This window comes from Macaca mulatta, chromosome 7, assembly GCF_049350105.2.
Source record: "Macaca mulatta isolate MMU2019108-1 chromosome 7, T2T-MMU8v2.0, whole genome shotgun sequence".
NCBI lineage: Eukaryota > Metazoa > Chordata > Mammalia > Primates > Cercopithecidae > Macaca > Macaca mulatta.
The window spans coordinates 4,904,615-4,916,745 of NC_133412.1; the positions used below are offsets into that span (position 1 = coordinate 4,904,615).

The 12,131-nt window shown below is 51.2% G+C and overlaps 1 protein-coding gene and 7 non-coding genes across 57 annotated transcripts in view; all 8 read right to left on the reverse strand.

The window, feature by feature from the left end:
* LOC106996620 (uncharacterized) overlaps positions 1–12,131 on the reverse strand; it is an 86,954-nt gene that overhangs the window by 52,858 nt on the left and 21,965 nt on the right. For 47 of the 50 annotated variants that reach the window (XM_077939000.1, XM_077938963.1, XM_077938966.1 and 44 more), the window contains 7 exons: positions 11,976–12,116; positions 9,321–9,462; positions 6,646–6,785; positions 4,024–4,154; positions 3,179–3,446; positions 1,376–1,507; positions 265–398 (listed from right to left, as the gene is read on the reverse strand). In XM_077939000.1, the coding sequence (XP_077795126.1) occupies positions 12,058–12,116 (59 nt within the window). In that variant the 3' untranslated portion in view covers positions 265–398; positions 1,376–1,507; positions 3,179–3,446; ... (2 more) ...; positions 9,321–9,462; positions 11,976–12,057. The remainder of the gene's footprint in view (positions 1–264; positions 399–1,375; positions 1,508–3,178; positions 3,447–4,023; positions 4,155–6,645; positions 6,786–9,320; positions 9,463–11,975; positions 12,117–12,131) is intronic. The other 3 variants (XM_077939004.1, XM_077939003.1, XM_077939002.1) reach the window with 3 other exon arrangements.
* Positions 115–204, reverse strand: LOC114679925 (small nucleolar RNA SNORD116). Its single transcript, XR_003732015.1, has one exon. It is a non-coding gene; the product is annotated as a small nucleolar RNA SNORD116 (small nucleolar RNA).
* LOC114679926 (small nucleolar RNA SNORD116) lies at positions 1,222–1,313 on the reverse strand. Its single transcript, XR_003732016.1, has one exon. It is a non-coding gene; the product is annotated as a small nucleolar RNA SNORD116 (small nucleolar RNA).
* LOC114679938 (small nucleolar RNA SNORD116) lies at positions 3,024–3,116 on the reverse strand. Its single transcript, XR_003732028.1, has one exon. It is a non-coding gene; the product is annotated as a small nucleolar RNA SNORD116 (small nucleolar RNA).
* LOC114679932 (small nucleolar RNA SNORD116) lies at positions 3,692–3,786 on the reverse strand. The gene has a single exon (XR_003732022.1). It is a non-coding gene; the product is annotated as a small nucleolar RNA SNORD116 (small nucleolar RNA).
* LOC114679928 (small nucleolar RNA SNORD116) lies at positions 6,382–6,476 on the reverse strand. The gene has a single exon (XR_003732018.1). It is a non-coding gene; the product is annotated as a small nucleolar RNA SNORD116 (small nucleolar RNA).
* On the reverse strand, positions 8,995–9,089 carry LOC114679934 (small nucleolar RNA SNORD116). The gene has a single exon (XR_003732024.1). It is a non-coding gene; the product is annotated as a small nucleolar RNA SNORD116 (small nucleolar RNA).
* On the reverse strand, positions 11,713–11,807 carry LOC114679931 (small nucleolar RNA SNORD116). The gene has a single exon (XR_003732021.1). It is a non-coding gene; the product is annotated as a small nucleolar RNA SNORD116 (small nucleolar RNA).

The following is a 12,131-nucleotide window of genomic DNA, read 5'->3' on the forward strand; positions in this document are numbered from 1 at the left end:
AAAAGCCCAACATTCGCGTTTGCCCAAAGAGGACCACATCCTAAGCCAGGGTGTAGGCCATGTCAACAAACAGATGTTGGCCCCTCTCCCTGCCCTCCAATGTAGCAGCGTGCTGGACCTCAGTTTGACGAGGATGACGGCATAGAGTTTTCACTCATTTTGTTCAGCTTTCCAAGGAATGTATGTGGAAGTCATCATCGATCCAGGCACAATCTTTGTTTCTGCAAATGAGGAAAATCAGGGCTTTGGGAAGGACTTGCTTACATTCACGAAGGATCCAAAAGCCTCTGAAGGAGTCCATGCCACATGTGTCAAGGGGCTTCCTGGCATCTCCAAGGATCACATGAGAGGATGATCATCCCTCGCAGACACAGGCCCTCCTTCCATGCCAACACCACCTGGGAGGTACAGATGAAACATGGGCATGCTTGAGAAAGGCAGACATGTGCAGAGGTCATGAGGGACATGCCATCTGGCCCCCTGAAGTAATCTGCAATCTGCCTGTCTCTGGCTTCATCTGTTTATGGACGCAGAAATGCATAGATACGGGAATGCACGTCTAGATCCTGGGAGCCCATGGAGTACGTAATCCCACTAGAGAGAACTGATGTCAAGTGTCCCTTTAAACACCCGTGCACAGCTGTAATGTTGATCACAAAAGCCTCGGGGATCTGCACCCCTAATGAGGAAACCTTTGACCTACACCAGATTTGAGATAAGCCAGAGACTCGTTGCCTATCAGCCCCAGCTTAGGGCAGGAGGCCAACTGTATGTCTTCATAACACACAGGATACAATAGAGCCACCTTGGCCTGGGTGTGTAGCATCCAGGTGACCACAAATCCATGTATGTAGACAGGGATAAAAATGAGGCAAAAGTGTGGCCTTTTCCTCTCTTCCCAATGAGAAGGACCTGCCTTCCTCCCAATGATGAGAGAACCAAAAACTAAGACTCAAGGACAAACTAGGGGGTGCAGAGCCTAAGTCCTTTGTGCCACCTGCACATTCACCTAGTCCTGAACACTGTGTATGTGCTACCCTGGCCTCACTAAGAGATATCCGTCACACAAGGACTCTCCTGTCCATGGGAGCTCCCACTCCCCTGGGGCTACCCCTTGCCAAAAGAGAACCCCATCCTAAGCCTGGACAGACCCTTTGGTGCAACCCACGTCAATGAGAGAGAGGTGGAACTCTGTCTCTAGCCCCGTTGAAGCAGTGTGCTAGACCTCAGTTTGAAGAGGATGACGGTATAAAGTTTTCACTCATTTTGTTTAGCTTTCCAAGGAATGCATGTGTGGAAGTCATCACTGATCCATGCACAGTCCTCACACCTGCAAAAATGGAACATTAGGATCTTTTGAAAAACCAATACTTACCGTCCTGAGGTGTCCACCAGCCTGAAGGAGACCATGACACACATGTTTACAGGCACTTCACCATCTCCAAAAATCTCCCAAGATGAAGATCGTCCCTTGTGGTCACTGGCCTTCCTTTCATACCAACGCCACCTAAGAAGTGCAGGAGCAAAACATGTGTGCTTGAGAAAGGCAGTGAGGTGCATAGGTGGCAAGGGTCATGTCATTTGTCCTGCTGTGGAGTAATCGGTATCTACCTCTCATGGGCTCCCCCTCTTTCTGCACACAAGCATGGGTTTGCCCAAACATGAAGGTAGGAGGCTGGCATGAGTTTTGAAGGCACCATCAACTAGAGAACACTAAGCATGAAGAACACTCTCAACACCACTCGTAACAACTCCAACTCAAAAACCCTTCTTTGGGCCATCAGACAAGACAAAGGCCATGGTGATACTTCAGTGGGGAGAGTTTGGAGGGGAAACCTCTTCCTATGCAAAGGTCAACTTTTCTTTGGCCTTGAGGCATTGTCACCTCTGGAGTCCTTCACACTCTTCCGATCCGGACACATGTAAAAATCACAAATCAACCTCTATGTGCACTACACAGGTACAGCTCAGGGACCCAGAGAAGCACCAGGCACTCTGAATCCTACATGACTTCTAAGGTGCTGCAGCTAAGAAAACCAGATCTTAAGGCACTTGCTTGTGAACATAACATCAGAGTACAAAACCTATCCATCATTGGCCTGTGGATGGTAGCGCTGTCCTACCACACAATAACTACTTCACAAAGACTGCTGTGAAGAATTAGGAGGAATTTAAAAACACTCTAATATCAGGAGACACTGAGGTATATAAGTAAAGAGACCTTGACAGGTCACATTTCCGAGTAGAAATCACCACGACATGGGGAAGGACACACTCTTATAAACCCCCAATGCATCAAGATGTCTGAGTGGTTCAGAGGCAAATGACATCAGGCTCTCCCAAGCAAACCATCCTGAGGACACCATGAAATGGACGGTGGGCACCCTGCAATGTCCAAAAGAGCCTCACAGTCATCACTCCATGACCCACATGGAATGATGCCAGGTAAAGGCATTGTGCAGGCCTCTCCCTTTCCCACAGACACTACTCTTCTTGGGCCATGGAATTTGGAATTCTTCTCATAGATGTACAAGTTCACTGTGGAGAGCTTCTCCAGGCTCCTTTCCAGAGGGCAAATCAGCATCACCACTGGCTTTAAGAAGGCCACCCCTTGATGCTACCCAAACACCATAGGAAGTCCCATGTCCCCAACTGCAGATGAAAGAAAGCTGAAGAAGTGCTCCGGAATGGCACCGTGCTGTCTCCTCATGTGGAAGAAACTGTCTTCTTCTGGGGGGTGATGAACCCAAGAGGTATGAATCAAGGACAGACCCAGCCATGCAGAGGTGGGCAACTGGATACTGCCCTCCTCTGGCACCTGCAGGTTTACCTTCTCCTGCACACTGACAGGATGCTACCCCACCTTCTCACAGAGAAGTCCTTCAACAAACATATCTCTCAGCCAGGGGACTACAAAATACTCAACTTCACTGAAAGTCAACTACATCCTAAGCTCTGGTGCAGATCATGACAACAAACAGATGTTGGCCCCCTAAATCTAGGCCCTGATGGAGAAGCGTGCTGGACCTCAGTTTGATGAGGATGATGGTACTGAGTTTTCGCTCATTTTGTTCACCTTTCCAAAAAAAATGTATATATGGAAGCATCATCAATCTACACACAGTCTTTGTTCCTGCAAGTTAGGAAAATCAGAATGCTTTCAGAAGAAATCACTTACATTCAGGAGAAATCCAAAAGCCTCCAAAGGAGCCCACACCATGTGTATCCAGGGACCTTATGGCATCTCAAAGATCACACAAGATGAAGACCATCTTTCTTGGACAAGGGCCTTCCTTCCATGCCAATGACACTGGGAAGGTGCAGAAGAAATGAGTGTGCTTCAGAAAGACAGGTTCACAGGTCAGGAAGGCCATGTCATCTAGACTCCTGTGGTACTTATGAAATCCGCTAGTCTACGGCTTCACATATTTGTGACCAGAACCTGGCTAAAAATCAATCACAAAACAAAAATGCAAAATGTAGCATTAAGGGTGAAACCAACTTGACAGAGTAACACTAGAAAAATTCATGGGCTACCCAAGTATGACTCTCAAATATATTTATGATAAAGAATTTTACTATGGTCAAAATGACCACAAAAATTGAATGCCAATGCCTGGGTGGTGAAGTATAATGTAATATGAGAAAGTTATGCGTGAACCACAATAAGCCCAAGTGGAGGCAACGTGCTGGACCTCAGTTCCGATGAGAACGACGGTATGAGTTCTCACTCATTTTGTTCAGCTTTTCCAAGGAATGTTTTTATGGGGGACTCATCATCGATCCAAGCACATTCAAAGAGCCTGTTTGACACCACAGGCTGGGTCATGGGTGAGCCGATGACCTTAAAGACCTTCGGCACCCTGGGGAACCCAGAGCTGCGCCACTGAGCAAAAGGTACAGACCATCCACTCTAGGAGAGGAACTCACCATGCCATTAGCGGCCTACCAAAAAACCACTCATTGTGGATCTTGGAAATCCCAGACACCCTCACTAAGCACGAGGGACAGAGGAATGCTTACCGTCCTGAGCCACCCACCAGCACGGGGTGCACTGTGGATAACTGAAACCAGGACTCTGCGTGGCCTTCATTACTCAGGAGAATCAACTATCTTCCTTCCAGCAGGTGCCACACCTCCCATGAAAACTGCACCTGAGTAGTGTAAAGAAATCAAATGCACGCTTGAGAAATGGGCCCAGGTCCACTGGTCACCACTTCAATCCTATCCTTACCTGTGGGGACACTTGCATGCCTGCTTCTTCTTGGCCTAGACGATTGACCTCCATCTCCATGAATATATCTTACCTGTGTCACTCTGGACATATAGGAAGCGTGTGTGGCTGGAATGACCTCATGTGCCCATTGCTGCATGTATTTCCCTGTGGCTATGCACACATACACGTGTGTTTGTATTTCCCAACACTGCAATGGGTGGTTATAGTCTGCAGCTTCCAGACCTGATCCCCCCACAAACCAAAGGCTCAAGACCAAGGCCTTCAATCAGTAGGATGTGAACTCTGACCTCAAAGCCATGTGGAAATAGGCCTGAGGTCCCTTGTGTAACAGCCACGACACCCCTGGCGTGAGTACACGCTACTCCTCACAGGGCATCTGATGTTGGGACCAGACACTGTCTCTTGCTGCACTCCCAGGTAAGGCACATCTGGCAGAAAACCAACCAAAACCTGCACTAGAAGGCACCTTCCCAATGGCCAGAATGTTGCACTGAAACACAGCGTCAAGGTCAGAGACAGTTTTCCCAACCTAGCCAAACGACTTCAAGACATGGGCTTCCTCCACTTTGCTCAGTCCACGTACCCACACTGTGCCCTCACGATGCCCGAAGAGAACGGCTGCTTCTCCAAGAGGATGTCCACGCCTGATGCCCCAAGGGCCAGGTGGACAGGACACACCACCTAACACTGTCCTTGCACTGGTTACCTCACATGGCTTCCCTGCACTGACCTCAGAGGCAACGTTCCATCATGCAGCCAGCTTGACTGCATTCCCACCCACCACATTCCTACCCAGACTCCCACCCACAACAATGCCTGCAAGTCAACACCACCTCAACACCACCACCAGGTGTAGATACACCTGGCTACCAAGTGAGCTACAAGCTACAGAACCACCAATCCTTTCCAATTTTGCTAAGCCAACCACAGCCTTTCAACGTAGCACGGCAGTCCTGGCTGCACTGTGGCTTCAAACGGGCTATGGAAACTGAAACGCTTTGTCACCCCTAGGGCATAGCAGAATCCAACACTTGAATATCGCCATCATAGAGTGGTATGGTTGCATCCTAAGTCAAAAGGTTCTCTGTGGCAACACCCCTGGGATTGCACATATGTTGCCTGGAATGTGGAATACACAGAGACCTCCATGAACAGCCCCAAGTGTGACTACAGCCCACGGCAGAGGCCCGGGCCAGAGCCAGGGCCAGGGCACATTCCCTCTCGATGTCTTCGGGATAGAAGCTGCTTTCAAAGCAGGAAAGATAATCCAGAGCACTATTTGTTCACACGAGCTGGAGCAGGTGGGGCCACCCAGCAATGGCGGGCCAAGAAACTATTTCCAGGAAGATGTGCACAACAGTGGAACCCACTACTCTGCTGTGAAGACTAGAAATGACCAAGGGCTGCGTGCGCCAGCCTGATCCTCACGCTCACTGTGACCTGCCCTCTAAGACCCCTACTGGCTGAACTGTCATCCACCAGAGAAATCCATGGAAAGCACATCACTGCCAAATGACAACCCCAGACCACTGATGACACACACGTCCACGAGAGCCCTCTACCATGTTTTCTCTGGAATACCTTCCCACCCAGGCCTCTGCCATCACACCACAAGCATCTCATAGCTCAGGAGGTAAAGAAATCCCTGCCGGGGAGGCCCTGTGACCAACCCTGGAAGGAGAGCCAAAGAGGCTTTGGCCATCTGCTGGGACACCCATTGCTCTGTGCTCTTCCCCACCACCCTGGAACTCCCTTGTCCTCAGGTAACTGGAAATCAAAACAAAGATCTGCCCGAGGCATGCACCTCATGCTCTCCTCGGCAAAAAAATCTAGGACCTGGTCCTCTGTTCGGTGACACCTGCCACAAGATCTGGGTCTCCGTTCCTGGGAGCTCACCAAGCTGAGGCCAGCTGCGCACTCCCCGAGGCCTGCACAATTTCTGCACTCTTCCATAGCAGCCACACCATAACAAAGCAGACGATTCGCCCATGATTCTCTCACCCATCTACAACGCACTGAGGGAATGTTCCTAACCTCTGTGTGATGGGAGACTTTGGCCTGTGGATGCCCTTGGTGGTGGAACCTGTGAAAATCAGTGGAAGTTGTCCCTCACTCCTACAGTCCCCAGCAGAGACAAATGTGCTGGACCTCAGTTCCGATGAGAACGACGGTATGAGTTCTCACTCATTTTGTTCAGCTTTTCCAAGGAATGTTTTTTTGGGGGACTCATCATCGATCCAAGCACATTTGAAGAGGCAAGACATTTGACACCACAGGCTGGGCAGTGGGTGAGCCGACGACCTTAAAGGCCTTGGCCGTGCCCTTAATGGCCTGCAGAACTGCTCCTTGCGGGTCTCAGAAATCCTAAAGACACCCTCACTCAGCATGCGGGACAGAGGAATGCTTACCGTCCTGAGCCATCCACCAGCACAGGGTGCACCGTGGATGCCAGGCCACACCGACTTCACAACTCCGTGGAGCCTTTGTTGCTCGTAAGCATCAACCATCTTCCTTGCAGCAGGCTGCGGGCCTTCCACGGCAACTGCCCCTGAGAAGTGTAAAGATATCACATGCATGCTTATAAAATGGGTCCAGGACCACTGGTCACCTCTTCAATGCCATTCTTGCTCACAGGGCAACTCACACACCTACTTTTCATCGACTGACCTTCATTACCATGATTGACCTTCATTACCATGAATATACCTGACGCGCGTCATTCTGTGGACACCTAGGAAGCATGTATGACTCAAAGGACAGTATGTGCCCACTGCTGAATCTATTTGCTTGTGGCTGTGCATGTCTATGTGTGTATGTGTGTGTGAGAGTGACTGTGTTTATGTGTCTCCCTCAGGCACATGTGTTTCTCAACACCACAAGGGGCAGTCATAGTCTGCAGCTTCCAGACCTGAACCTCCCTGCAACCCAAAGATCAAGACCCAGGCCTTCAATCAGTAGGATGTGAACTTTGACCTCGCGACCATGCGGACATAGGCCCAAAGTCCCTTGACTAACAGCCACCAAGCCTGGCATGACCACACATTCCTCCTCATGGGGCATCTGATGTCATGACCAGACACTCTCTGGCTGCCCTCTCAGGTTGAGGTGCACCTGGCAGAAAACCAACCACAACCAGCGCTGGAGGGCGCCACTGCAAAGTGCAGCACATCAGTTTGAAACTCAGTGTCAAGGCCAGAGGCGGTGGTCTTCCCAATCTAGCCAAAGAACCTCAAGACACTGGCTTCCTCCCCTCCACTCAGTCCACATGTCCGCACCATGCCCTCAGGACACCCTGAGGATGCTTTTCCAACAGGACATCTCTGCCTGACTCCCTAAGGACAAGGTTGACAGGACACAACGCCTGTCATTGTTCTTGCATCAGACACATCTACAGGGCTTCCCTGCACTGACCTCTGAGGCAACATCTGATCACACAGCCAACTTGATCACACTACTACCCACCACAATGCCTACAAATCAATGCTGTCTCAACACCACGGGGTCTACATGCACATTCCTGCTAAGTGAGTTGCAAGCCACAGAACCACCAACCTTTCCAGCTTTCCTAAGCCAACGGTGTGTCCTTTAGTGTGTCATTCCTGTCCTGGCCATGCTGAGACTTCAAACCAGTTAAGGGAGCTGAAATGCTATGCCTAGGGCATAGTGGAATCCAACACTAGAACATCACCAACACGCAGAGGCATCCCAAGTCAAGAGACTCTCTTTGGCAATGCCCTGGGACTGCATACGCATTGCCCAGAATTAACACAGACCTCCATGGACAGCCCCACACGACTGGAAACCACTGGAGAATCCCGGGCCAAGGCTACGGCACATTCCTTCTGGATGCCTTCAGGATGGAAATTGCTTTCCAAGCAGGAAAGAAGATCCTGAGCAGCGTTTGCTCACATGAGCTGCAGCAGGTGGGGCCGCCCAACAATGCATGCCAAGAGACCATTTCCAGGAAGATGTGCACAACGGTGGAGCCCACTACTCTGCTGAGAAGACCAGAAGTGACCCAGGGCCACAGACACCATCCTGACACTCATTTGCCCAGAGACATGCCCTCAAATACCCGCCCTGGCTGACCTGTCACCCACCAGAGAAATCCATGGGAAGTCCATCACCACCAAGTAACAGCCCAATGCAGCTGAAGACACACAGGTCCACATGAGCCCTCCATCACCTTTTCTCTGGCGTACTGTCCTGCCCAAGCCTTGGTTACTGCACCACGGTCATCTCATGGCTAGGGATGCAAAGAAATCCATGCCAGAGGGCACCTGTGACTGACGGTGGAATGGGGCTGAAGAGGCTTTAGCCATCTGCGGCAACAACCATTGCTCTGCGCTCTCCTCTATCACCTTGGAACTCCCCTGTCATCAGCTAATAGAAAATGAAGACCAAGGTGTACCTGAGGCCTGGACCTCGTGCTCTCCTTGGCAGGGGACCTGTGACCCTGTCCTCTGCACAAAGATACCCACTGCAAGGTCCGAGTCTCCCTTCCTGGGAGCTCACCAGGTCAAGACCAGCCACACACTCCCCTAGGTCAAAACATTTCCACCTGGTTCCACGGCTGCCACATCACAGAGGGGCTGATCCCCCCACAACTGTCCCATCCATTTATGTCACACAGAGGGAATGTCCTAACATGCATGTGATAGGAGACTTTCATCTGTAAATGCCCTGGGTGGTAGAACCTATGGGAACCAGTGGAAGTTGTCCCTCGCTCCTACAGTCCCCGGGGAAGGCAACGTGCTGGACCTCAGATCCGATGAGAACGACGGTATGAGTTCTCACTCATTTTGTTCAGCTTTTCCAAGGAATGTTTTTATAGGGGACTCATCATCGATCCAAGCACATTAGAAGGGGCAGGACGTTTGACATCACAGGCTGGGCAGTGGGTGAGCCGATGACACCTTCGGCCTCCTGGGGAACCCAGAGCCACACCACTGAACAACGGGCACAGATCATCGACTCTGGGAGTGGAACTCACCATGCCATTAGTAGCCTGCTGAGAAACAGTTCTTTGCAGGTACCAGAAATTCAAAAGACACCTCTGCACACAGGGCAGAGGAATGCTTACCATCCTGAGCCATCCACCAGCATGGGGTGCACCATAGACGCCAGGCCACACCAAATCAAGGACTCAAGGCAGCCTCCGTTGGTCAGAAGAATTGACCATCTTCTTTGCCAGCAAGTGGTAGACCTCTCATGACAAACTGCTGCTGAGAAGTGTAAAGAAATCAAATGCATGCTTGAGAAACGGGCCCAGGTTCACTGGTCACCACTTCAATGCCATTCTTTCCCGCAGGGAAACTTGCACGCCGGCGTCTACTTGTGCTCCATGACAGACTTCCATCATCATGAATATACCTGACCCATGTCACTCTGTGGACATCTAGGAAGCACACGTGACCAGAACAATAGCACACACCCACTGGTGCATCTGTTTGCCTGTGGCTGTGCACACCTGTGCATGTGTAGGCATGTGTAGGTGTGTCAGAGTGAGTGTGTCTGTGTGTATGTGCCTCCCTCACACACGTGTTTCCCAACAGCACAACATGTGGTCATAGGCGGCAGCCTCCAGACCTGGAAACCATCCCAACGCCTGCAACCAAATGGCTCAGGACACAGGCCTTCAATCAGTAGGATGCGAATTTTGACTTAGGGGTCAGATGGACATTGGCCTGAGGTCCCTCGACTAACAGCCACCACCCCTGGCACCAGCATACACTCCTCCTCATGGGGCATCTGAAGTTGTGACCAGACAATGTCTCTGGCCACCCTCCCAGGTAAGGCACACCTGGAACCAACCCAACCAAAACTCGCCCTGGAAGGCACCTTTGCAATGGCCAGCACATTGATCTTAGGCAAGGCATCAAGGGCAGAGACAGTCTTCTGAACCCAACCAAAGGACCTCAAAACAAACACTTCCTCCCTCCAATCAATTCACATGCCCACACCATGCCCTCAGGACACATGAAGGGAATGGTTACTTTTCCAACAGGACATTGCCACCTGAACCCCTGAAGACAAGGTGGACAGGACACCATCTTTCATTTTCCTTGCATTGGACACGCCTACAGGGCTTCCCTGCACCAATCTCTGAGCCAACATCCCACAATGCAGTCAACTTAAAAGCACTACCACCCACACCAGCGTCGGCAAGTCAACACCACCTCAACACCATCACCAGGTTTACACACACACAGCTATGAAGTGAGCTGCAAGAATAGAACCACCAACCCTTTCCGACTGTCCTAAGCCAACTATGTGCCATGCCAAAGTGGCACGGCTGTCCTGGCTGCACTGTGATGTCAAACTGGCTAAGTGAGCTGAAACGCTTCACTGCCCTGAGGATGTAGCAGAATCCAATACTGGAACATCACCAACACACAAAGGTGAAGAGGCATCCCAAGTCAAGAGACTCTCCAAGGCAGTGCCCCAGGTAGAGCACATGCATTGCCTGAAATGCACATGGAACTCCACGAATATGCCAACTGTGACTGGACCCCATTGGAGGGTCCCAGGCCAGGGCCAGGGCACATTCCATCTGGACGCCTTCAGGATAGAGGCTGCTTTCAAAGCGGGAAATGGGATCCAGAGCAGTATTTGCTCACATAAGCTGCAGCAGGTGGGGCCACCTGGCAATGGCAGGCCAAGACACCATTTCCAGGAACATGTGCACTTCTGCTACTCTGCCAGGAAGACTGGAGTGACCCAGGACCACAGGCATCAGCCTGACCCTCGTGCTCCCTAGGACCTGCCCTCGAAGACTCCCACTGGCCAACCTGTCATCCACCAGAGAAATCCACAAAGACAGCCCATCACCACCAAATGACAGCCCAAGACCACTGATGGCATGCGTGTCCATGTGAGCCCTCTACACCTTTTCTCTGGGGTACCAGCCTCCTGCCCAGGCTTGGCCACCACACCACAAGAATCTCACAGCTCGAGAGGTGAAAAAATCTGTGCTGTGGGGCCCCTGCAATCGACCCTGAAAGTAGGGAGAAAGAGGACTTGGCTGTCTGCTGCAACATCCATTGCTGTGCGCCCTCCCCTATCACCCTTGGCACATCCCTGTCCTCAGCTAACCAAAGATCAAGACCAAGGACTGCCTGAGTTCTGGGCCTCGTGGTCTCCCTGAAAGGAGAACTGGAACATGTACCTGTTCCTCTACGCAAGGAAGCCCGCAGCGATTTCCAGGTCTCCCTTCCTGGGAGCTCACCAGGTCAAGGCCAGCCCCACATTCCCCTAAGCCTGAGACATTTCCGTCCACTGCCATGGCCACTACTCCATCACAGAGCAGCCAATCACCCTATGACTCTCTGATCTGTGTACCTCACACAGAGGGAATGTTCCTAATGTGCATATGACAGAAGACTGTCATCTGTGAACGCCGTGGGTGGTGGAAGCTGTAGGGACTAGTAGAAGTCGTCCCTCACTACTACGGGCCCCAGAGGAAGCAATGTGCTGGACCTCAGTTCCGATGAGAACGACGGTATGAGTTCTCACTCATTTTGTTCAGCTTTTCCAAGGAATGTTTTTTTGGAGGACTCATCATCGATCCAAGCACATTTGAAGAGGTAGGACATTTGACACCACAGGCTGGGCAGTGCACGAGCTGATAACCTTAAAGGCCTCGGCCATGCCCTTAATGGCCCGAAGAACTGCTCCCTGTGGGTCTCAGAATCCTGAAGACACCCTCACGCAGCACGCGGGACACAGGAATGCTTACCGTCCTGAGCCATCCACCAGCACAGGGTGCACCGTGGATGCCAGGCCACACTGACTCCATGACTCAGTGGGGACTCCATTGCTCAGAAGAATTGACCATCTGCTGTGCCAGCAGGCAGTGGGCATCTCAAGGCAACTGCTCCTGAGAAGTGTAAAG